The sequence below is a fragment of the Somniosus microcephalus genome, chromosome 2, assembly GCF_052327205.1.
Source record: "Somniosus microcephalus isolate GS21.2 chromosome 2, FLI_Smic_1.0, whole genome shotgun sequence".
NCBI classification, from domain to species: Eukaryota; Metazoa; Chordata; class Chondrichthyes; order Squaliformes; family Somniosidae; genus Somniosus; species Somniosus microcephalus.
In genome coordinates, this window is record NC_140988.1 from 231,539,448 (window position 1) to 231,566,111 (window position 26,664).

The 26,664-nt window shown below is 45.6% G+C and overlaps 1 protein-coding gene across 1 annotated transcript in view; it reads right to left on the reverse strand.

Annotated features, from left to right (window-relative positions):
• Positions 1–26,664, reverse strand: part of scfd2 (sec1 family domain containing 2) — a 461,156-nt gene that overhangs the window by 28,310 nt on the left and 406,182 nt on the right. The window contains exon 5 of the mRNA XM_085969951.1: positions 18,082–18,227. Within this exon, the coding sequence (XP_085826077.1) occupies positions 18,082–18,227 (146 nt within the window). The remainder of the gene's footprint in view (positions 1–18,081; positions 18,228–26,664) is intronic.

Here is a 26,664-nt window from a genome sequence, read left to right on the forward strand (position 1 = left end):
GGGGAAGTTACAAAAAAAAAATGTCAAAGGGTGGTTGGAATGTGCAATTCTCTGCGAGGAATTGTTGAAATAGATCATAAATTATTTTTACAAGGAAATGAAAGTTACTTGAAAAAGAGGAATACTCAAGGAAATGGAAAATGAGAGTATGATCGACTAAGTGGCTCAAGTAGAGAAAAACACTGGCCCAGACTAAATGTTGCTGCACTGTAATGTTCTATGATTTTACAAAACAGTGAGAAAAAGTTTCAAATAATCCATCAAGCAAGGTAGAAAGATTAGGGTTATTGAAAATACAATCAGATGCCATGATGGGAGGCTACAGGTCAAGATGGCGGCCGTGACGGTCCGGTGCGGAGATCGTTCTCCCTGTTTCGGGCAGCCAGCTCTCGCCGCTCGCTCCCGCAACCGGAGCGAGGTGCTCGGGCAGAGGCAGCGCAGCGCGGTGCGGTCAGCAGCAACAGCCAAGCCGACCGCAGCGCAGCGCGGTCAGCAGCAACAGCCAAGCCGACCCGCTGGAGCACATCGGCTGGCAGCTCCTCGGCGGGAAGGAATTCCGACTGGGAGGAGGGGAGCCGAGCATAGCGGCCAAAGGCCGACCCGTGAAGAGAGAGAAGTAGGCCCCGGGCCGTGGAGCCGGCGACGGTGAAGAGGAGGCCGCATTGGAGCATTCACATCCCGACTAGGTGTTCGGCGAGTCGGGCAGAGGAGCGCAGCGCAACGAGCAGCAGCAGCAGACTCACGACACGCTGCAACACGTCGGCCGACAGCTCCATTTCAGGTAACTCGCAGTCCGGATGGGAGGAGGGGAGCTGGGCATGGTGGCCAGAGTGGGAGAAGGAGGCCACCACACGTGGGGCCGGCAACAGCAAGGAGGAGGCCGCGGTGAAGAGGAGGACGGAGCGGCTGAGGGACATCGTGCTCCCACTGCCACGGGAAGCCATTGTATTGACTCTGAACGCGGCGCTGTATGTATAGCTGACGCGTCCCTACGGGGAACAAGCATTCCATTGTACTTGTTACATATGGCAAATAAATCTAATCTGAATCTGTATTGGATTCACGTGATGAACTTTAATTGGCTTTTCTCATCCCTGGCTTCCTTTTCTTGTATTAGATGCTTATGAGTAGGCAAGAGAATGCTGACATTTAAAAAAAAAAAAAATATCAAGAGTATATACAGTGATGTATCATACTGGAACACCAATGTGCAGTATCAAGAAATGGGATGGATCCATAAGAAATAAGAGCGGGAGTAGGCCATACGGCCCCTCGAGCCTGCACATATATAAGATCATGGCTGATCATCGACCCCAACTCCACTTTCCCGCCCGATCTCCATATCCCTTGATTCCCCTAGAGTCCAAAAATCTATCTATCTCAGCCTTGAATATACAGGAAACTCTCGTTTAAACGGCACCTAAATATCTGGAATTCTCTATTAACCGGCAAAATTCATACTTTGAAAACAACACCTCAATAACCGGAAATGTTGTCGAGTCCGAGTCTCTCGCGGTGGCTGAGTTAGTCGGTGGGGGTAGTTCTCCAAACTATTACTACTCGGCTTCTTGGCGCTGTCGGAAGTCCAAACACCTCAATAACAGGAGTCTGACTCTCCCGCGCTGCCAGGAGTACCCAATTACTATATACTGCACATTTCTTGATTTTTTAATTTTTGTTGGTTAAAAACATCCTCAGTAGGTAACCCTCTCCGTCATCTGGAATTTTTAATCAACTGGCACCATCCCGGTCCCGTTGGTGCCAGATACCAAAGAGTTTCCTGTACTCAAAGACTCAGCATCCACAGCCCTTTGGGGTAGAGAATTCCAAAGATTCACAACCCTCTTGAGTGAAGAAATTCCTCCTCATCTCAGTCTTAAACGGCCAACCCCTTATCCTTAGACTATGCCCCCTAGTTCTGGACACGCCAGCCAGGGGAAACAACGGGGTAGATTTTCATAAAGCTGTCGGGAAGGAGGCGGGACTACAACTTTCGGGTTTTAGTCCCGCCTACATTGACGTTCGGCCAATCCGCGCGATTTTCCCTTGAGTGACTTGTTAAGCCTGCCCAGCGGGCTCAGGCGGCCAATTAAGGGCCACCCGGCAACAGGTGACGTCACAGACTGAAATTTCATCTGTCAAGAGGTCTTGACAGATGAAATATCAGTGTTTCACAGCTGTTTGAAACTGTCAAACACTGACAGATGACTTCTAACCTGAGTCCTTCTACGCAGACTCAGTTAGAAGTCTCACCGGCAATGAAAGCTGAAGGCTGTCACTTTTGACAGATCGCAGCCATTTTGCTTTCAGTGCCAGCTGAGTGACTGACTCCCGAAACCTAGAGGAGGAAAGGCTGTTCAGGTAAGTACAGGTAATTTAAACTTCTTTACACACTTTAGACACACCAAACACACTTACCTTTGCACTCATGCACCCATCACTCACCTGAGCACCGACATCGCGACCCCTCCAAGTCCTTCAACCCGACGGCCCGCCTCCTCTAACTTGGCGTGGTTTGGAGCCGTCAGGAATCCCACACGACACCCCTCAAAATAGGGATTAGGCTAAAAACTGCCTGTTAACAGGTAGTTAATTGGCACTAATCCCTTCCTGCCTCGGGTGGGCGGGTCCCAGTGCGGGGCGGGTACCCGCCTCCCCTGAAACATCTACCCTGTTAATCCCCTTCAGAATCTTGTCCATAGTCCTACTCAGGTAGCTGCCTCAAACTAATCAGTGTGCAAAATAGAACCCTATTACATGTGTACACTATTATAAAATTATAAAAATAGCTTCCTAAAATACATATGTTGCTGCAGTGTAATGGTAAAATAGTGTAATAATAATGTAACATCTGCTGTGGACGGCCATGTTTGTTTAAGCAAACCACTGTGCTAAATGGGATAGATTCAGAACAGATCTAGCAGCTCAAAACTGGACATCCATGAGGCGCTGTGGGCCAACAGCAGCAGCAGAATTGTATTCCATCACAATCTGAAACCTCATGGCCTGGCATATCCCTCACTCTACTATTACCACCAAGCCAGGGGATCAACCCTGGTTCAATAAGGAGTGTGGAAGAGCATGCCGGGAGCAGCACCAGGCATAGCTAAAAATGAGGTGCCAACCTAGGGAAGCTGCAACACAGGCCTACATGCATGCTAAAAAGCGGAAGCAGCATGCTATAGACAGGGCTAAGCGATCCCACAATCAATGCATCAGATCAAAGCTCTGCAGTCCTGCCACATCCAGTCGTGAATGGTGGTGGACCATTAAACAACTAACAGGAGGAGGAGGCTCCATGAATATCCCCATCCTCAATGATGGTGGAGCCCAGCATGTGAGTGCAAAAGACAATACTGAAGCGTTTGCAACCAACTTCAGCCAGAGGTGCCGAGTGGATGACCATCTCGACCTCCTCCTGAGGTCCCCACCATCACTGAAACCAGTCTTCAACCAATTCGATTCACTCCACGTGATATCAAGAAATGGCTCAGCGCACTGGATACAGCAAAGGCTATGGGCCCCATCAACATCCCGGCTATCGTGCTGAAGACTTGTGCTCCAGAACTAGCCGCGCCTCCAGCCAAGCTGTTCCAGTACAACTACACTAAGGGGCACAATGGACATGATCTTCACCACGTGCCAATTACAAGAGAAATGCAGGGAACAGGGCCAACCGCTGTACATGGCCACCTTTGACCTCACAAAGGCCTTCGACACTGTCAACCGTGAGGGATTATGGAGTGTCCTCCTCAAATTCGGCTGCCCTCAAAAGTTGGTCACCATCCTCCGCCTGCTTCACGACGACATGCAAGCCATGATCCTGACCAACGGTTCCAACACCGACCCAATTCATGTACAGACCGGGGTCAAGCAAGGCTGTGTCATCGCACCAATGCTCTTGTCGGTCTTCCTTGCGGCAATGCTCCATCTCACCCTCAGTAAGCTCCCCGCTGGAGTGGAGCTAATTTACAGAACAATGCAGACGTCGATGACTAAGTCCAACACAAGTCCAACACCGCCTTCAGTGTGCCAGTGCAGCCTTCGGTCGTCTGAGGAAGAGAGTGTTTGAAGACCAGAACCTCAAACCCGGCACTAAGCTCATGGTCTACGGAGCAGTAGTAATACCCGCCCTCCTGTATGCCTCAGAGACATGGACCATGTACAGCAGGCACCTCAAAGCACGGGAGAGGTACCACCAGCGCTGCCTCTGCAAGATCCTGCAAATCCATTGGCAGGATAGGAGCACCAACGTCCGTGTTCTCGCTCAGGCCAACATCCCCAGCATCAAAGCTTTGACCACGCTCAATCAGCTCCGATGGATGGGTCACATCGTCTGCATGCCTGATACGAGACTCCCAAAACAAGCACTCTACTCGGAGCTCCGACACAGCAACCGAGCCCCAGGTGGGCGCAGGAAACGCTTCAAAGACACCCTCAAAGCCTCCTTGAAAAAGTGCAACATCCCCACCGACACCTGGGAATCCCTGGCCCAAGACCGCACAAAGCGGAGGAGAAGCATCCGGGAAAGCGCCGAACACCTCGAGTCTCTTCGCTGGGAGCAAGCGGAAGCCAAGCGCAAACAGCGGAAGGAACGAACTTCAACCCAAGCACCCCACCCACCCGCCCCTTCAATCACTGTCTGCCCCACCTGTGACAGAGACTGTAGGTCCCACATTGGACTCATCAGTCACCTGAGAACTCATTTTTAATGTGGAAGCAAATCATCTTCGGTTCCGAGGGACTGCCGAAGACGACGACACCACTGGCATCTATCCGACAATGTGGAAAACTGCCCAGGTTTGTCCTGTCCATAAAAAGGACAAATCCAATCCGGCCAATTACCATCCCATCGCTCTACTCTCAATCATCAGCAAAGTGATGGAAGGTGTCATCGACAGTGCTATCAAGAGGCACTTACTCACCAATAACCTGCTCACTGATGCTCAGTTTGGGTTCCGCCAGGACCACTCGGCTCCCAACCTCATTACAGCCTTGGTTCAAACATAGACAAAGGAGCTGAATTCCAGAGGTGACGCAAGAGTGACTGCACTTGACATCAAGGCAGCATTTGACCGAGTGTGGCATCAAGGAGCCCTAGTAAAACTGAAGTCAATGGGAATCGGGGGGGCGGGGCGGGGAAACTCACCACTGGCTGGAGTCATACCTAGCACAAAGGAAGATGGCTGTGGTGGTTGAAGGTCAATCATCACAGCCCCAGGACAGTGCTGCAGGAGTTCCTCAGGGCAGTGTCCTAGGCCCAACCATCTTCAGCTGCTTCATCAATGACTTTCCCTCCAACATAAAGTCAGAAATGGGGATGTTTGCTGATAACTGCACAGTGTTCAGCACCATTCATAACTCCTCAGATAATGAAGCAGTCTATGCCCGCATGCAACTGGGCCTGGATGACGTTCAGGCTAGGGTTGATAAGTGGCGGGCAATGACTATCTCCAACAAGTGAGAGTCTAGCCACCGCCCCTTGACATTCAACGGCATTACCATCGCTGAATCCCCCACCATCAACATCCTGGGGGGTCACCATTGACCAGAAACTTAACTGGACCAGCCACATAAATACTGTGGCAACAAGAGCGGGTCAGAGACTGGGTATTCTGCGGCGAGTGTCTCACCTCCTGACTCCCCAGAGCCTTTCCACCTACAAGGCACAAGTAAGGAGTGTGATGGAATACTCTCCACTTGCCTGGATGAGTGCAGCTCCAACAACACAAGAAGCTCGACACCATCCAGGACAAAGCAGCCTGCTTGATTGGCACCCCATCCACCACCTTAAACATTCACTCCCTCCACCACCGGCGTACCGTGGCTGCAGTGTGTACCATCTACAACATGCACTGCAGCAACTTGGCAAGGCTTCTTCGGCAGCACCTCCCAAACCCACGACCTTTGCCACCTAGAAGGACAAGGGCAGCAGGCACATGGGAACACCACCACCTCCAAGAACCCCTCGAAGTCACACACCATCCTGACTTAGAAGTATATCGCCGTTCCTTCATTGTCGCTGGGTCAAAATCCTGGAACTCCCTCCCTAACAGCACTGTGGGTGTACCTTCACCACACTAACTGCTGCGGTTCAAGGCAGTGGCTCACCACCACCTTCTCGAGGGCAATTAGGGATGGGTAATAAATGCCGGCCTTGCCAGCGACGCCCACATCCCATAAAAACGACTTAAAAAAACTATGGCCTAGAAATCCGACAAAGCCCGTAAACAGGTGCTGCCAGCGCGGGGCCAGGATCGGGGGAGGTCGGGACTCGGACAGCCTTGGGGGGGGGGGGGGGGGGGGGAAGGAAAAGAGACTGGAAGGGGGGGGGGGAAGAGACTGGAAGGGGGGGGGGAAGGGGAGACTGGAAGGGGGGGGGAAGGGGAGACTGGAAGGGGGGGGGGGAAGGGGAGACTGGAGAGGGCCTGGAGGTCGGAGTGAGGTCGAATATGATAAATGGTAAGTACTTACTTTTTGTTCCCCATTCAGCATTGTTTAACATTTGTTTTCTCGGGAGTAAACATTGCTGGCGTTGGCTGCCTCAGACACAAGCCAAATTAGCGAGAGGGAGCAGAAGCAGGCGTTAGGCCCCTTATTTGAATATGTTAATGGCCTAATAACTGCTTCAGGTGAAGTTAAACAACACCTCTTTTTTTGCCCTCACCAATATGGCGTCTGGCGCGACCCACGTTGGAAGTGGGGAAAAGTGAGGTGGAAGCCATTTTTCCACAAAACTGGCCTCAACAGCCGGCAGTAAATCCCCGAATTTCTAGGCTATAGACTCTGCAAAAATCTAATCTGGCCCTGAAGTGAAGTTGAAGTAGGAAACAAAACCTTAATCTCCCCAGCTAATGAATTTCCAATCTCAGCCATTCTGCTGTGGGACGGCACTGAATGGAGGCCAGGCACTTCTCCAGAGGAAGGGAGAGGAAATTTGAAGCCTTATGCCAATTTTACACAAATGCGAGTGGCTGGTCAGTGAGTATCCAAGAGCATGAGCCAGAAGCAGTTGATCCACTTACTGGGGATGGTGCATGAAGATCAGCAAGAGGAGAAGGGAAGAAAAAAACATGCTTAAAAAAATTAATTGCTAAATAGGATCAAAATAAAAAAAACCTTTGTTCAATTTAGGACTTAAAGAATTTAACTCAGTGCTGAACATATTTTTCAGTCTTTCTACCAACTTCAGAATAATCTTTCTGAACAAGCATGAATGTATTATACCAAGGAACACAGGCATGGCTGAAAACTAAGAATGCGGTGGTGGTGGTGGTGCAGGGGAAGACACTGACATCTCCCTTCAGGATCTGAGTTCTGATCCTGCCCAGACTGATGGTGAGTCTCCTCTGTCTGCTGGGTGTAAAGGATCTGATATGAAATCCAAGTTCTAGTGGGCACGGGACCACATCACCGCCCTCTACTAATCTGGCACTGAATGAGTGCACAGGATGGGTGGTGTGGGAAATGGGAAAAATGTGCATTAGGTGTTCTCATCTGAGGCACATTGGTGAAGCGGAGCAGAGGAAAAGTTTTACTCCATATCTAACTGTGCTCAACCTGACTGGTAAGTGCTTGATGCCGAGACTGTTTTCCCAAAAATGAAAAGTGTTCCATTCCCCAGCACTAACATTTCTCAGCTTGATAAGCAGAAAAGAATATTTTTAAGCTTAATAGCAGCCCTCATTCACATCAAGCTGGGTGAGCACAGAACAAGGCACAGTCAGTCTGTTTGACAAGGTTTAGAGACTTATTCTCAGTCAACAGAAAAAAGATGGCAAAAAGCCAATTGGAACATTGGTATGGCATACTGAAAATACTATAAAGCATGCTGCACTGAACATATGACTCATTGTTTTCTCTGAATATATTCATAGAAACCATGTTTCAGTTTGAATAGAAATAAATACCAGAAGAGGTTTTCATTATTTGGACTCACGTAGTAGACACAATATTACATTTCAAGTCTTCTTGGACCTGGACCGGACTGAAATTGCAAGTGATTCTGATAGGAGGCCATGACTTTTGCTTCACACAATGACTGTTGGCAGTGCAGAGCTCAATGGAGCTGCATGTGCTCTAACAGTATAATGCCACTTGCTCCATCATTCAACATGGATTTCATTCTAGGTTCATAAACACAAGTAAACCCAGAGAGGCACTAACTTACCTGCTTCAGAGGCAGTCTCAAAATTGCCAAACAGGTCCAAATTCAGCTCTAGATCACAATTAGAAAGCAAGTCCAGAGGCAACGAGTATTTCTACGTGCAATGGAGTGTAGGCACTGTGGATAGGCCAATCAGAATGAAACACGAAACCGCAGCAGCTGATTTGTAGATTTTTTAAAACTATTGCATCTTAATAGTTGCCATAAACAAAATATCAGTTAATTTAAGATGAATATAAATACCAGATAGAATCATCAAAATTTGTCCAAACTTGTTGATGTTATAAAGAACCTGAACTAGGATTGAAGTGAATCTTTAGTAACTATACATTAAAGGATATCTGGCATTTTAATTGTTGCATAAAGTCAAACTTTTATTACCAATTTCCCTTGTAGCCTGCAGAATTTTTGAAAAAATGTATACCATATTTTGTCAACAATAATTAGTAATAAAACAGTACAATAGCACAAACATTCTCCTGAAAATAGATTGTAAGCAGAAATGAAAATACAATCTCTGTTGTGGTACGAAAACATTGTTTCAAGTCTGCTGTGATTGTCTACCTGACTGAGGCACCAACATCCGAATGCAAAAAAATGCTTAATGCGAGCATGTGTGCGCGATTTACTGCCGTAAAGTTTTATTTTACTCTGTAGGTTAGCCTTAACCAGAGGGGAACACTATTAAAATTATTTTTCTGTATCTAATTACTTTAGCTCCCCACCTCCCATTTGCCAGAACATTATCATTGTTCCCACTATACTGTAAATCTCAAACAATTTAGGGAATTAGGAAACAATTCAGTCTAATCCCCCTCAGGCCATGCAATCCCACCTCTGAGTGAGGCAACATTAGCTGTAGTTGTAATTTTCATCAAGGGGGAGGTGAGGGAGTTGCAGCACATTCCAGAGCGCCTGTCAGCTCCTAGTCACGCAAAACCCAAGTGTCTTTAACAGCAGTCAATAGCTCTGAGCCAAACACAGACCATCTGTTTAATATCCAGACACAGTCAAACACTTCAAAACTGAAATACATTTAGAATTAAAAGGCTTAGGATGAGGCCAAGACCTTTGTTGAAGAATAATCACAAAACACCAGTGGTAATTACATATTTGCTCCCCTCTGTACTGTATTCCAGTTTGATTATAAATTACCCCATGTTTTTACTACTTAAACTAGATTTTCTGGAGCATTTCCTTTCTGAAAATGGTTCAAGACAATACTTACCTAATTCAATACAGATTTTAAAAAAAAAAGTTATTTGACTTTTTCAATTACGTGCTTAATGAATTTAGCTACATGCATATCTTTCATATTTTATGAGGTGAAGTTTTACAATACAACATTTTAACTACAACATACTTCTGCTAACTGCATTTGTTGAGGAATGACAATAATGTTGCTGATAACCAGATCTGCATACATCAAGATTGGATGAGGGAGGTAAAAAGAGGGGGAAAACAGAAAGAGAGCAAAAAAATCCCCACAGAGGAAGACAAACAGTGAGAGTGTACATGTAGGAAGAAAGAAAACACAAGAATGAGCACAAGATTCATACTCCCTATATTACTGGAAAACTTCCAAATCTAAAGAAAAGAATTTCATTTATATCGCACCTTTCATGTTCCCAGGACATTCCAAAGCACTTTACAGCCAATGGATTACTTTTGAAGTGCAGTCACTGTTGTTATACAGTTCCCACCGCTTATAGCAGGCGCGTTCCCGCTATACACCGGTATATCGCATGCATGTGTTATAGCTGAAACAGCAGGTCTGCCAGTACAGTATGTGAAAGGCAACTATTTAATAGCGGAGGTATAACCACTGGATATTTTAGACAAATGATTGTTAAGGAAGTTGCCCTGAATACCTTTTCCACAAGCTGCATAATTTAGTACGCTTAGACATAGTGAATATTATTATTCTGTATCCACTGAATTTGGCAAATTTGAAATTGCATGGACAGTATGAAACAGCTCATATTCTAATTTAAATTGGAATTAAAAACCACCAAGTCAGCCAGGGAACCCCTACTCCCATGCCACGTAATAATGTGATACTAAATTCTGACAAATAACCCACATTTCTTGACAAACTGCTTACTCGTTTCATTTAAGGGATTAAAGTGCTTGCATGCAGTTGTAAGTGAAATGTAACAAAAAATAACCCGGTGTTAGCAGAGGTCTATATTTACCGGATAGCTTTCAAATCTGGGCCATTTATTACAGCAGATGGACTGTAGATACAAATTCACTACAAAGGTAAAAGAGTTTTCTCTTTGCTTTAATGAGGTGCAAACTAGTGAGTAAGCACAGCTGTTTCTACCCAAAATAAACGGAGCACTTAAGACGCCATGACTGGAAACTTTGAAATTGACATTAATACAAATGGATAATGGCTATCGCTCTTTGGCTAATATGACTGCCTGCTTTAAACATGGACGTTTTAAGTGGTGCGAACTGTATGGGCAAATGCAGTATCATTTTGTGCACGGCAAGGTCCCACAGACAGCAAATGGATGAATGACCAGATAATCTATTTTTGGTGGTGATGGTTGAGGGGAAAATGTTGGCTAGGACACCAGGTGAACCCGATGCTGTTATTCAAATAGTGCAATAGGATTTTTTACGTCTACCTGAGTTGGCAGACGGGGCTTCAGTTAAATCTCATCCAAAAGACATTACCTTAGATAGTGCAGCACTCCCTCGGTTACATATTTTGGGTCTGCAATAGATATTCTCAGGCTCAGTGTCACTGGCTACTCCAATAAGAGGCCCCCGCATCCCCTATGATCAAGGGTATACTTTTACTGTCCAATATCTAGTTTTATGATAGATTGGAACCTGACTATTGGATTGGTGCCAATCCGTTCCATTCCAATCAAATAGTCAGCCATCTCACTGATCAGTGGGAAAAGTGATACCAGCAGAATGGCAATGGATGGAGCAGACTTGACATCTCTCAGGGCAGCAACATATAGCAGGCCTTCCCCCTCAAAGCACTACACCAGTGGTATGCAAGAGGCAACACCAGGCTGCTCACGCACAACATCCAGAGATACAGACAACAGTGGCCCTTTCCCAGGAGCAATATGTCATAAGAGGACCACCTCAGTCCTATGACCCTTTTGTAGCATAGGAGAAGCCAAACACTCGCGATATTGCCCTTGTGGTGTACCTAGGAGAAGCATGGGAATAGGAAAAAGGCATATGTAGCCATCTGGGGGAATACAGTGTAAGGAAAGAGTAGGATGAGCTATATTCACTTTGAAGTTTGTTTTATTAAAAGCAGAATGTGCATTTGTGTCATGTTCTGTTATCATGGAGATTAGAATTGTACTGGAATGGGTGTACTTATTTTGTGCTGATGTATTCAACCAGTTAATTATTATTGTATGGGCAAAGAGGTCTTGTGTTGTTATGTTATAGGGTGGGTAATAGATTGAAGGATAAGTCAATATTTGAAGGTGGGAGAGAAACAATTAAGGCCATGGTGACAAAGGTAGACTGTATTAAATAGAAGACTTCAGTGATCAGTTGTGTTCTGGTGCCCCTTGCAGCAGTCACTAAAGAGTCCTCTGAGTGACGGTGATTCTGATGCTCTCCTCCAAGTACTTCTGCCTCCAAAGCAGCTAGGGCCATTTCCCCAGCAACACCAAAGTCCAGGCCAAATTGGATGGTAACGTGATGCAGGGTACAGCAAGCTACAACTATGCAGGACACATGAGCTGGAGCATACTGTAGAGTCCATTCCAATCTGTCAAGGTAGGCAATGTGCCCCTTTAAGACCATGATGATGCTCTTGACCACTTCTGTAGAGGTATGTGCACTGTTGTAGCGCTCTTCTGCTGCTGTTTGGGCAACTCTTAGTGAGGTGATTATCTATGGGAGCCAGGGGTGGTGAGACTTGTCACCCACAAGCCATCCGTTGACTTGGTTTTCTTTCTTGAAGAGCTCAGGGAGGGACGAATATTGAAGGCTGAATGCATTAGTTCAACTTTTAGTAAATCTCACGTTGATGTGTTGTCAAACTCTTATTTGTATATTGAGGGAGTGGAAGCTGTTCCTGTTGAAGAAGTTGAGGAGATTGGCTGTAGGAGCTTGCAAAGCAACATGGGTGCCATCCATTGCAGCCTGGATCTTGGGAAAGCCAGCCACCCTGTTTAACGAGATGGCTCTATCTCAGTGTTGCCTTTCTGCGATGCCAAAGTTGATGAATTCCCTAGCTTTCTTGTAAAGTGTGTCAGTTATCTGACAAATACATACACCTTACTGCAACCTAGCTGATATAACAGAGATTCCTATGGCTGTCTGAAATCACCTGGTGCCATAAAAGCTGAGTGTGGATGTCACCGTCAGACAGAGTAGTGAGGGCAGATAACTGTGCGGCAGGTGGCAGAGCTCTTCTATTACCTTTTTGGTGAAGCGCACTCCTTTAATCTACATCTCCTCACTTAGGTCCTTATAGGACCTGTGTTGTCTAACAGAGAAGTTGCAGTTTGCTGGTCTGAAATTGAATAGACTAAAAATATCTGTAGGGCACCTAATAGGTTTACCATCCACTCCATCACCCCTTGTAAGCTAAGCTGCCTTGTAGGAATATACTTTATTTTCAGCAATTTCACATCAACACACACGGTTGTTGACATGCAGTTTCTTGTTCAGCTGGTGGAACACCAAAATAAACTTGTCAGATATGCGAGGTCTTGGCAGCGGCTGGTCTTAACTAAACTGGCAACTTTACTTTGGAATCACCACCACCACTGTGTGAGACCTATGTATTGGGAGCCAGCTGTACCACCATGCGTCTCATACAATATAGAAGAAGCTTATTTATAGTTGTCTTTATGAACTGGAAAGGAATTGATACTGGGCACCTGAAATTATTTCCTCAACTAGTACTGAAAGAGCTTTAGTATCTGTTTAACGTGGATATCAATCAGATGACAGTCCACATTCACAATGCTCAGATTGATTTGGTTCAATCTGGAAACAACTTTGTTCCCCCAATCATTGAGTATGCATTGTCAGATGTAAGTGCAGCATGATCTGCTTGTGGAGTACTGAATCCTTTTAATGAGGTAATTAGGGAGTCAAATATCATTTGTACAGTCCCAGCCTGGCACTCTGGTATATCCAAAAATTTAATAGCATTCCTTTGTAAGTTATCATCGAAATATTCTACTAAGCTTATTACAAGGTCATATCACCAATGCTGTCCACCGAGCGAAGGCTCAATCCAGTGTTTGGGAGTTGTTCAAATATCAACCAACAACTATCCTCCTTGGGATTGGGTGTAGGTAAGCAAGGTCTCTTTGGAGTCAAGTTGGCTCTAAGCAGGTGTGCCTCGCAATGGATGACTGGAATACAGTCAATCCTCTATAGCAGAATCAATAATCTGATACCTAAGAGAGGTAGGTCTGCAGTAGTTCAGAGTATTGTTGATGACTGACCAGCCAGCCTGGCTCATTGACAGGATCTAGAACTGTAGATCTGTCACTGGGACTGGATTTTTCCTGCATGGTGTCTGATAATCAGGCAAGCTATTGTCCTAATGAATAACATTGTACTAGCTGGACAACCAGTGGGAAGCTCATCAGAGTCCTGTGGTAAGCTGTGCGGTTTTAGCCAGATTACATCGAGCAGTAATCATAGACACACTTGAAGCTTGATTCTTACAACCTGCGTTAAATTTATCTGGACTTGGGTAAGTGATGTGTTCCCTGATGGAGAAAGTGTGCACTCTAGATCAGGAAAACAGAAACTCTGGCCCAGGTATGGCCTGGGCGGGTTTTCTGAGCAGGGGGTCGGAGTTTTGGTTGGTATACCCGAAGGTCTTGTTTTCCCCGCACGCTGTGGAGTTTTAACACGCTTGGCTCCCAGTTGGGCGGGATGCACTCCGGAGCAGGCCTCCACCGCAGGGAAAGAGCCTGCAGCAGCTAGTGGGGACATGGGTCCGATCCAGACCCCGGGGGGGGGGGGGGGGGGGGGGGGAGTGCTTTGAATGGGTAGGGGGTTGTGATGCCAGGGGAGCAGGTAAGCTTGGGAGGCCAAGGAGAAGTACTCCTGCTCTCTCTGGACCACAAGCAGTGCTGTAAGGGCACTTACCTTTTCCCTGAAGCTGTCCTCACCTCCCTTGAGCTGTTGGGTTTCCCAAGGCCTGGGAAACCCAGCCAATCAGGGTTAAATGCGAGGCACCCAGGCTGATTATATGTAAATGACCAACCTGCCTCCCGGGAGCGGGCTGGCTGCCTACCCCCTGTAAAACCCAGAAGTGGGCAGGTTGGGGGTCAGGTTTGATATTTAAAAATTTTTTACATCTCACCTAACCCCAACCCATCCGTTTGTGGGGGTTAAAATTACCCCCTTTACTTCTGTGGATTCCTCAGCAGTTTGGTTTGGAGATTCAAACATGGACAGGTTTCTGCACATGTTGACATACAACTGATCAAAAATAAGGTTGGGGGTCCTTCAAACCATAAATGATTTAATTTAGTTTCAACTTACCGTATAGGTTATTTATAGTTGGTAAAGTAACCGTTCTTGTAAACTGCTTTTATAAATTGAGCTGGCACTGCCACTTCCCAATGTGTCTAGTCGCAGCTTGTGGCATCACCAAAGTAAACTTGTCTGATTTACCAAGGTTGGCAGCCGGGAACTAAGGATAGCATAAGATCCAAGGAGAGGGCATATAAATTGGCCAGAAAAAACAGTAAACCTGAGGATTGGGAACAGTTTAGGATTCAACAAAGGAGGACAAAGGGATTAATTAAGAAGGGGAAAATAGAATATGAGAGTAAGCTTTCAGGGAACATAAAAACTGACTGTAAAAAGCTTTTATAGATATGTGAAGAGAAAAAGATTGGTGAAGTCAAGCGTAGGTCCCTTGCAGTCAGAATCAGGGGAATTTATAATGGGGAACAAAGAAATGGCCGACCAATTAAATACATATTTTGGTTCTGTCTTCACAAAGGAGGACACAAATAACCTCCCAGAGATGTCGGGGAACATAGGGTCTGATGAAAGGGAGGAACTGAAAGAAATCAGTATTTGTAGGGAAATGGTGTTAGGGAAATTGACGGGATTGAAGGCCAATAAATCCCCAGGGCCTGATAATCTACATCCTAGGGTACTTAAGGAAGTGGCCCTAGAAATAGTAGATGCATTGCTGATCATCTTCCAACATTCGATGGAATCTGGAACGGTACCCATGGATTGGAGGGGAGCGAATGTTACCCCACTATTCAAAAAAGGTGGTAGAGAGAAAACGGGGAATTTCAGACTGGTAAGCCTGACATCGGTAGTGGGGAAAATGCTAGAGTCCATTATAAAAGATGTAATAGCAGAGCACTTGGAAAACAGTGACAGGATCGGACAAAGTCAACATGGATTTACAAAAGGTAAATCGTGCTTGACTAATCTACTGGAATTTTTTGAGGATGTAAATGGTAAAATAGATAAGGGAGAACTAGTGGATGTGGTGTATTTGGACTTTCAGAAGGCTTTCGATAAGGTCGTGCAAAAGAGATTAGCGTGTAAAGTTAAGGCACATGGGTTTGTGGGCAAGGTACTGACTTTGATAGAGAACTGGTTGGCAGACAGAAAGCAGAGAGTTGGAATAAACGGGTCTTTTTCCGAGTGGCAGGCAGTGACTAGTGGGGTACCGCAGGGATCGGTTCTTGGACCCCAGCTATTCACAATATATATTAATGATCTAGACAAGGGAACTAGATGTAATATCTCCAAGTTTGCAGACGACACAAATCTGGGTGGGCGTGTGTGCTGTGAGGAGGATGCCGAGAAACTCCAGGATGATTTGGACAGGTTGGGTGATTGGGCAGAAGCATGGCAGATGCAATATAACGTAGATAAATGCGAGGTTATCCACTTTGGTGTCAAAAACAGGAAGGCAGATTATTATCTGAATGGCAATAGATTGGGAGAAGGAGAAGTGCAACGAGACCTGGGTGTCCTTGTGCACAGTCGCTGAAGGTAAGCATGCAGGTGCAGCAAGCGGTTAAGGAGGCAAATGGTATGTTGGCCTTCGTAGTGAGAGGGTTTGAGTACAGGAACAAGGATGTCTTGCTGCAGTTGTACAGGGCCTTGGTGAGACCACACCTTGAGTATTGTGTGCAGTTTTGGTCGCCTTATCTGAGGAAGGATGTTCTTGCCATGGAAGGAGTTCAGCGAAGATTCACCAGGCTCATACCTGGGATGGCAGGAATGACGTATAAGGAGAGATTGGGTCGATTGGGCTTGTACTCGCTGGAGTTTAGAAGAATGAGCGGGGATCTCATTGAAACTTATAAAATTCTGACAGAACTGGACAGACTAGATGCAGGAAGGATGTTCCCGATGGTCGGGGAGTCCAGAACCAGGGGTCACAGTCTAAGGATAAGAGGTAGGCCATTTAGGACAGAAATGAGGAGGAATTTCTTCACCCAGAGAGTGGTGAACCTGTGGAATTCTCTACCACAGAAGGCAGTAGAGGCCAATTCTTTAAATATATTCAAGAAGGAGTTGGATATATTTCTTAAGGCTAAAGGGATCAAGGGGTATGGGGAGAAAGCAGGGACAGGGTACTGAATTTGGATGATCAGCCATGATCGAATTGAATGGCGGAGCAGGCTCGAGGGGCCGAATGGCCTACTCCTGCTCCTATCTTCTATGTTTCTATGAACATACAGCAAAAAGTTGGTCTCCTGGTTGCCGGCCTTAGCAAATCTGAGCAGCTTATTTTGGTGTTGCCAATAAATGCGCAAGAACCCCACATTGGAAACTAATGGCACAAGCACAATATAAACATGACATTAACAGCTCGTACTGGAGGCACACGAGTGTCTGCATGTGATGTTGGTCGCAGGGAATATAGAATTATGCTAACCGGGATAACTGCTGCGTCAACGCAGAATTGCTTTGCTGTGCATGGTGTGTATTCAGAGATATTGCTTGCCTTTCTGGATAGTTATTTTTAAAAAATCCTACAGTAAGGCAATCTTAGGGTCAATGAACAGAGCTATTCAAACATTCTAAAATTCTTTGTAAAACTGAGCAATAAAGATTAGCCACTGCACTGATTGTTTAAGTGTTTTCCACAGTACTTTAGTCTGAACAATTCCCTTAATTTTGTCTGGTATTTCACTCTTCCAGCATGTCTTGATTGAGAGAATATGGACGTTGTGCTATTAAAAACAACTGTTGAACTTTTAAGCTCAGTTACGATTGGCAAGTATGCTAGTGCTGAGAAATGAACATCTTTTTTTAACTTTCTTTATCCAGTATGATGCAGCAAACATCCCCAGAGGAAATAGGGCATTGTTTTGGTAAGGTCGAACAATCTCAGAGAAATATCCTCTACTACATCAGTGTGACACATTCTCCTGTTCTTAGATTAATTTGGTCCAGACTAATGCCAACAAGAGTAACTTCTGCTGGATGTAAGTGTCCAAGGTGAAATGAATTTGGGCTAATTTTAGCTCAGTTCTTAACAGGCATGAATTCACAGTGTAAACCTGGCACTGAGATGGCAGTCAGTCATAGAGGGCAGGAGGATAGTTGGTGCAGATAAAGGGAAATTCCAAATGTTGCTGTGGTTGGGGAGGGTGGGATTTACCCTGGCCTCAATTTAAACACTCACCCATGGGCAGGAAAGGGTCAGGCAAGAGGTTAAATTCCCAGAAATACTGATCCCTTCCCCCAACCTGCCACTGTTGCTGTGGTTGGGGAGGGTGGGGTTTACTCTGTATCTGCCATATGGTAGATATTACCTGGGAGTGCGCGATATAGACAATGGTTATACAAGTGCAAAATATTTAATTCTGCAATAATGGCATCTTTCACCCTGATAAGTAGAAAAGCTTCATCAAAAATTAAACACATAAAAGGTACCGTTCAATTAAATTCCATATCCTTACCTGGTGGGTGTCGTCACCGGGGCTGTATAAAACCTTGAACTGTCTCAAGTGTGCCCGTGCTCTCGCTATGCCCCGAAGCGTCTCAAACACCATCTCCACAACACCAGTGGCTTTATCAAATGTTAATTCAGATGCTGAAGAACAACCTGAAATAAAAAGTATATAATTCATATCATATTGATTGGCACCCCATCCACCACCTTAAACATTCACTCCCTCCACTACGGCCGCACCACAGCTGCAGCGTGTACCATCTACAAGATGCACTGCAGCAACTCGACAGCACCTCCCAAACCCACAACCTCTACCACCGAGAAGGACAAGGGCAGCAGGTGCATGAGAACACCACCACCTCCAAGTTACACGCCACCCTGACTTGGAAATGTATCGCCATTACTTCATCGTCGCTGGGTCAAAATCCTGGAACTCCCTCCCCAACAGCACTGTGGGAGTACCTTCACCACACGGACTGCAGCGGTTCAAGAAGGTTGCTCACCACCACCTTCTCAAGTGCAATTAGGGATGGGCAATAAATGCTAGCCTTACCAGTGACGCCCACATCCCATAAACGGATACACTTAAAAAAAAAAAATCAGTAATTCCACACCTGTGCAGCCCTGCAACCTTCATTTTCTTTTAGATTTCACAGTATTTGCGCTCCTTAACAGAGAGCACGCCACTGGCTCAGTTTGTAAGTGTACAGCATAGTATGATACTGACCAATACAGGCCAGAAAAGCCCTAGATTTAATTGCTGGCCAGTGCTTAGTTAGCTAATCTCATTTGGGATGGCAGGTTTCCCAGTTAAGTACCGGGAAACTTCTTTGGGCAGGGGTGGCAGCAGAAGCAGGATGTGGGGTATTCATGAAGGCTTACTCCTCTCCCCAAAATACTAGCAGAAACCTTGCAACACTATTACATCCCAGTCTAAAGATAAGGGGTAAGCCATTTTGGACAGAGATGAGGAGGAATTTCTTCACCCAGAGAGTGGTGAACCTGTGGAATTCTCTACCACAGAAGGCAGTTGAGGCCAATTCATTAAATATATTCAAGAAGGAGTTGGATATATTTCTTAAGGCTAAAGGGATCAAGGGATATGGGGAGAAGGCAGGGACAGGGTACTGAGTTTGGATGATCAGCCATGATCGCATTGAATGGTGGAGCAGGCTCGAGGGGCCGAATGGCCGACTCCAGCTCCTATCTTCTATGTTTCTGTTTCTATCCCATTGAAACATAGAAGATAGGAGCTGGACTCGGCCATTCGGCCCTTCGAGCCTGCTCCGCCATTCAATGAGATCATGGCTGATCATCCAAATTCAGTACCCTGTCCCTGCCTTCTCCCCATATCCCTTGATCCCTTTAGCCTTAAGAAATATATCCAACTCCTTCTTGAATATATTTAATGAACTGGCCTCCACCACCCTCTGTGGCAGAGAATTCCACAGGTTCACCACTCTCTGGGTGAAGAAATTCCTCCTCATTTCAGTCCTAAATGGCTTACCCCTTATCCTTAGACTATGACCCCTGGTTCTGGACTCCCCGGCCATCAGAAACATCCTTTCTGCATCTAGTCTATCCAGACCTGACAGAATTTTATAGGTTTCAATGAGATCCCCTCTCATTCTTCTAAACTCCAGCGAGTATAAGCCCAATCGACACAATCTCTCCTCATACGTCATTCCTGCCATCCCAGGTATCAGCCTGGTGAATCTTCGCTGCACTCCCTCCATGGCAAGAATGTCCTTCCTCAGGTAAGGTGACCAAAACTGCACACAATACTCAAGGTGCGGTCTCACCAAGGCCCTGTACAACTGCAGCAAGACATCCTTGTTCTTGTACTCGAACCCTCTTGCTACGAAGGCCGACATACCATTTGCCTTCTTAACCGCCTGCTGCACCTGCATGCTTACCTTCAGCGACTGGTGCACAATAACACCCAGGTCTCTTTGCACTTCCCCTTCTCCCAATCTATTGCCATTCAAATAATAATCTGCCTTCCTGTTTTTGCCACCAAAGTGGATAACCTCACATTTATCCACATTATAGTGCATTTGCCATGTTTCTGCCCAATCACCCAACCTGTCCAAATCGTACTGGAGTTTCACGACATCCTCCTCACAGCATACCCTCCCACCCAGCTTTGTCTCATCTGCAAATTTGGAGATATTACATCCAATTCCCTCGTCCAGATCATTAATACATATTGTGAACAGCTGGGGTCCTAGGACCGATCCTTGCGGTACCCCACTAGTCACTGCCTGCCACTCGGAAAACGACCCATTTATTCCAACTCTTTGCTTTCTGTCCGCCAACCAGTTCTCTATCCAAGTCAATACCTTGCTCCCAATCCCATGTGCCTTAATTTTGCACGCTAATCTCTTATGTGGGACCTTATCGAAAGCCTTCTGAAAGTCCAAATACACCACATCCACTGGTTCTCCCTTATCTATTTTACCAGTTACATCCTCAAAAAATTCCAGTAGTAGTCAAGCATGATTTACCTTTTGTAAATCCAGGTTGACTTTGTCGATCCTGTCACTGCTTTCCAAGTGCTCTGCTGTTACATCTTTTATAATAGACTCTAGCATTTTCCCCACTACCGATGTCAGGCTTACCGGTCTATATAATTCCTATAATTCCCTGCTTTTTCTCTGCCACCTTCTTTGAATAGTGGGGTAACATTAGCTACCCTCCAATCCATGGGTAATGTTCCAGAGTCTATCGAGTTCTGGAAGATGACCAGCAATGCATCTACTATCTCTAGGGCCACTTCCTTAAGTACCCTGGGATGTAGACCCTCCTTCCCAAGTCCTCCTGGACTCTGGGACATCTTTCTCCCCATCATCCTGGACGGTCACACCCTCCTCCCTGGCATTTCCACCAGCCTTTCCACATGACTACTCCCTTGGTCCCAAATTCTGTGAACTCCCGACCAATGACCCCAAATCACTGCACCCCTCTCCCTTGTCCAGTACCCAATGCTGCGAGAGCCCAGCACACCATCATTTGCTCCCAAATTCCACCATCCATTTCCCATTACTTCTAGACCCCCTTTCATTGACCTACGCCCCAGATCCCCTCCCAGAGCTCCAACACCTAACAGTGCATCCTCTCCAATGCTTCCACATTCAAATTGTCTTTGCACTAGTGAAGCACCTCAGCACCTCCTCCAACATACCACTCCCAAACCTCAGAGCTTCTCTATTACTCCTAGGATCAAGGAACCTCTTCCCAATAGTTCCATTCCACAACACTTCACTTTCCCTGCTCCCAGACCATTGGACCATCTTTTCAACATTACTAAACCACCCCTTACCTTCCATCTATCCCACAACCTGGAGCATTTGCCCTACCATCCTTTTCCGGGTCCTGGACTTTTAAAAAAGATGCAAAAGTACATTCAGTACATAAGTAAACAGACATAACAGTAATCAAACCACAGAAAAATGTGGACATATTCACACAACTTGAATCTGAAAATACTAATACTCGCCTTAACCAAGCACCATAAATCATTGGCCCTGATAACATATTATGCGTCACAGTGCATAACTTGCTGTGACCAAGGGGGGACCCAAATGTAACCAAATAAAAAAGTTACTGAACTGAAAGGAACTTTCCCAGTTCTGGCAATGAGCCTTCAAATTATTTGAATACCACAGCTGATCCCAATCCTATCCTCACCTAACACAGGTAGCAGGGTTGCTGGATAGTGAGCCAGAGCATACACTCCTGCCCATTTTAGCCTCCCTACTGAAGGCAATTTTGTAGCAATAAGGGAAAGACTGTAATGCATGTTCTCTGGAGTTACATAATGTAAAGGATAGTAGCTGCCGGTGAGTGAGGAGGCTATTATTTATTTGAGCACTGCTGATGAGGTCACAACTTACAAGAATGCTAATAGAACTTTGAGTCTGTATTACAGTATTAAACTCAATGCCAGCGATTCGGTAAAAAACACACAGTACTGTTCATCAGAAAAAACAAATAATTAGGGGAGTCTGGTTTTGCAGCTGACTGACACTCTGTACCAGTGTCGTAGGAAGCAGATTTATAGCAGTGATTCCAGCACAGTGAGCTCACCTTCTTTCACAGGGTGAGACAGACATACTGATAGGGGGCCAAGTGGAAGCACGCCACTCTCACGTGCTTCTCAAGGCACTTTGACTTTGTTCTGGGTGTGGGAAAGTGTCGCCAAGCCTACTTCTGTGCATTGCTTTTCCATGCTCGTATACTGTACTGTGCCTTCAGTTTCCTTTCAGTCCTTTGGAGGCTTGCACAGAAAAGCAGGTCTCCATTTTCTGAATTGGCTCCCTCCAACTGGTTTATAGGAGAGAGGAAGCACAATATAGTACAGTATTACTCAACTTTTAAAAAATATGAAGAAAAATTGGAGTTGCATGGATGAGGCATGGGTCTTGTTGGTCTGGTGGTTCTGATGCGTCTGGTCAGTCTGCTGGGTCTGGTAGGGACTCTGAAGGTATATTGCATTATGTGATGGGTGCTATAGTACAGCTAATTTTCCCCAATGGATCACTCAAACTGTACACGTGAAAGTATGGCAGGTCAGTGTTGAGGAATGCAAAAACAATTTTCTCTCTTTTTTGCATCTCTTGTCAGCAAACACTCCCCATTATGGTAAACTGTGGGTCAGATGGGGTAAATTGCCCTTCATTCTCTCTTTCACAAGAGCATCCCTTAATCCATAACTGTGATATTTCTGTTTGCAACAACAGTTATCCTTATGCCATCACTCAGTGACGCTGCCAATACAGCAGCCAATCATTATTTTCTTACTGAAGGGAAGCTCTTCTTGGAGCAGTTACTGGGCCCAACAGTTAAAAGGAGTTGAACTAACATCAGTCAATGCAGTCTTTAACTGGGTTTAATCAATCTCATAATTTCAAATGTGCACGTTCGTGGTACTTAATCACACTGTCAGGCCCAGTAACTACTCCAAACAAAGCTTCCCTTCACTAAGAAAATAATGATTCCTTGTAACCATTTGAAATTTGAAAGAGGACCAGTAGTGGAGCCACAGCTGGCCTCACTGTCCATGGGCTAGGAAGTGGGAAAATAAAGCCAGGGTTCCTGCTCATGATTGCTATCCAGTAACACCCTACTAGAAAGCAAGTTTGTGTAGTAGTCAGGTGAGAACAGGATCTGGCTCATCATTTAAAAGAGGAAGACACAGGGCAATGGGGAAAGCAGGGCAGTGGGATTAGGATTGCTTTAGCAAGAGCTGTCACATATATGGTGGGCTGCCGGATGACTTTCCTCTGTGCTGTAAACGTCTATAGTTCTGGTAGTGACAGGGAGACTCTCTTTTAACAGTGATGAATGCTTGCAGCAAGAACAAGAAAGACACGCTTTGCTCTACACTTGCAGAGAAATAAGCATAACTAGGAAACACACATTCCCAAACTATACATTGCTAAATTTAATTCATAGAATGTGATAACGTTAAATTTGTTGGGAACTCAATCCTGTGCAAATATCGCACAATTTAATTGAGAGCAATAGTTATCCAATTTCCAGCATTACATCAATTTCAGATTTTAACTTCTAGGAGGGGTCTTTGCAGGTTACTGTAGAAAACTTCAAACATTAAAAAGACCCATCATTCTGCGGAATTGCATAAAATAAATTAACAGAGCAAACAGAGAAGGGACTACTTTACTGTCCAATATATCTTATATTTACTGAACTGTAACTCTACAGGTGCTTTTATAATAGTGCTTAGTTAGTTCAGATAGTGGAATGCCAGTGGGGCTGCAATTCTGCAGTTAGGGTAAGGGTCTTTCGGAGTTGTTAGCCACTCTCCTACAATCCAAACTAAACAAGCAGCAACGTAAAAGCACCTTTAGACAGCTGCTGTCACTTTATAACACATGCTTCACATCTGCCACTTGTGTTACTGTTGCCTAGATCTGCAAATGGGGACTGGTTTGTGAAGCCTGTTTGCAGTTACTATCATCATTGTGCCAGTGAGGCATTGAAGAGTCTGTTATGCTGGAAAGCACTAAATATTTAAACAGTCAGCAGGTAGACACACCTGGTAAGCTGTCTCGTGGCTGACTGGGTTAATGAGCACCCATGCTGAGCGCTTGACATTTAGCTGAATGATAGATGATACTTAAAAGCACTCTCAAATTAATTTCCCTAGCCCGGAATCAGATTAATGGAATCACAATGCATTCTTAAAATACCGTTCAGCCTTGTATCACTCAAGTGTTGGGAACCTCCATAATACACCTGTCAAGAGTGCTTCATTTCTGAAATTACATTTCTAGCTAATACCACAGTGAAAGTGGGTAATATTACTTATGAAAGGAATCAGCAATTGACTGAGATGACAAAGTAATTGGATTACAATTTCAATGATAACCTTATATAATAGAGGCAGTTCTGACATTTCTCGGTATTTCAAGCAAGGATCAGTGTGGTTTGATTACATTCTACTGTCTGTAACTGGGAACAAAAGGCTGCAGTATATAATATATAAACAGATAACTGTATTACTATAATATATCTACATATACACACACATTCATACATATACACACACACATTAAGAATGAGGGGCAAGCTATTGGAAGCTACTTCCACCTCCATAACATCACCTGTCTCTGCCCTGCCTCAGCCCATCTGATGCGGAAACCCTCATCCATGCTTTTGTTACCTCCAGACTCAACTACTCCAATGTTCTTCTGGCCGGTCGCCCATCTTCCACCCTTCATGTGCCATGTGGGGACTCCAAGAAGCTTCCCGTGTCCTGGACAACCACATGTGCAGGAAGTGTCGTCTGCTGGAGGAGCTCAAGCTCCAGGTTTCGGAGCTTGAGCAGCAGCTGGTGTAACTGCGGTGCATCCGCGAGGCTGAGAGCTTCGTGGATAGCACGTTTCCGGAGGTGGTGACCCTGCAGCTTAAGAGTATGCAGGCAGAGAGGGAATGGGTGACCGCCAGACAGACAAGGAGGACCAGCCAGGCACGTCGTACAGGAGTCCCCTGAGTGCATCTCACTCTCCAACCAGTATTCTGTTCTGAATACTGATGAGGGCGATGGTTCCTCTGGGGAGTACAGCCACAGCGAGGTCCACGGCACCATGGGTGGCTCAGCTGTATGGGGGGGGGGGGGTGGTTGGGGAAGGTAAGAAAAGCAAGTGATAGAGGATTCAATAGTTATGGGAACAGACAGGTGTTTCTGCGGCCGCAGACGTGACTCCAGGATGGTATATTGCCTCCCTGGTGTGAGGGTCAAGGATGTCACTGAGCGACTGCAGGACATTCTGAGGGGGAAGGGTGAAAAGCCAGAGGTCGTGGTCCATATCGCTACCAACGTCATAGGTAGAAAGAGAGATGAAGTCCTGCAGGCAGATTTCAGGGAGTTAGGAAAGAGATTAAAAAGCAGAACCTCAAAAGGTAGTAATCTCTGGATTACTCCCGATGCCACGTGCTGGTAAGTACAGAAATAGGAGAGCGCAGATGAATGCGTGGCTGGAGAGATGGTGCAGGAGGGAGGGCTTTAGATTCCTGGGACATAGAGACCGGTTTTGGGAGAGGTGGGACCTGTACAAGCCAGACAGGTTACACCTCAACAGGGCCAGGACCAATATCCTCGCGGCGGGGTTTTCGAGTGCTGTTGGGGAGGGTTTAAACTAGCTTGGCAGGGGGATGGGAACCTGAGCTTAGATTCAGATGGGAGAGAAGCAAAGCTGGAAATGGAAGGCAGCAAATTAGTAAGTGAGTTTGGAAGGCAGAGGAAACAAAGGCTAGAAAATAGACAACAAAGGGGTTTGGCAGTGCTAAATGGTATATACTTCAATGCAAGGAGTCCAGTAAATAAGGGTTCTGACGAAGGATTGGACCCGAAACGTTAACTCTGTTTCTCCTCTCCTCAATGCTGCCTGACCTGGTCAGTGTTTCCAGCACTTTCTGTTGTTATTTCAGATTTCCAGCATCCGCAGTATTTTGCTATTGTAGTAAATAAGGTAGATGAGCTGAGGGCACAGATAGACACGTGGAAGTATGTTATCATAGTTATTACTGAAACATGGCTGAAAGAAGGGCAGGAATGGCAGCTCAACAATCCTGGCTACAGGGTTTTCAGATGAGATAGAGAGGGGGATAAAAAGAGGGGGGGGGGGGGAGAGAACGCAATATTGGTTAAAGAAACAATTTCAGCTGTGAGGAGGAATATGATGTTAAAAGGATCATCAAATGAGACCATATGGGTTGAACTGAAGAACAAAAAAGGGGCAATTATACTGCTGGGAGTGTACGATAGACACCCAAATATTGAGAGAGAGATAGAAGAGCAAATATGTCGGCAAATGTCTGAGAAGTGCAAAAACAATAGGCCAGTAATAGTGGGGGATTTCAATTACCCCAACATTAACTGGGATAGAATCAGTTTAAAAGGTATAGAGAGCGCAAAATTCTTAAAATGCATTCCGGAGAAGTGTGAGGTAATGTATTTGGGGAGGGCTAACAAGGGAAAGGGAATACACAATAAATGGTAGGTTACTGAGAAGTGTAGAGGAACCTTGGAGTGCATGTCCACAGATCCCTGGACAGGTAGGAA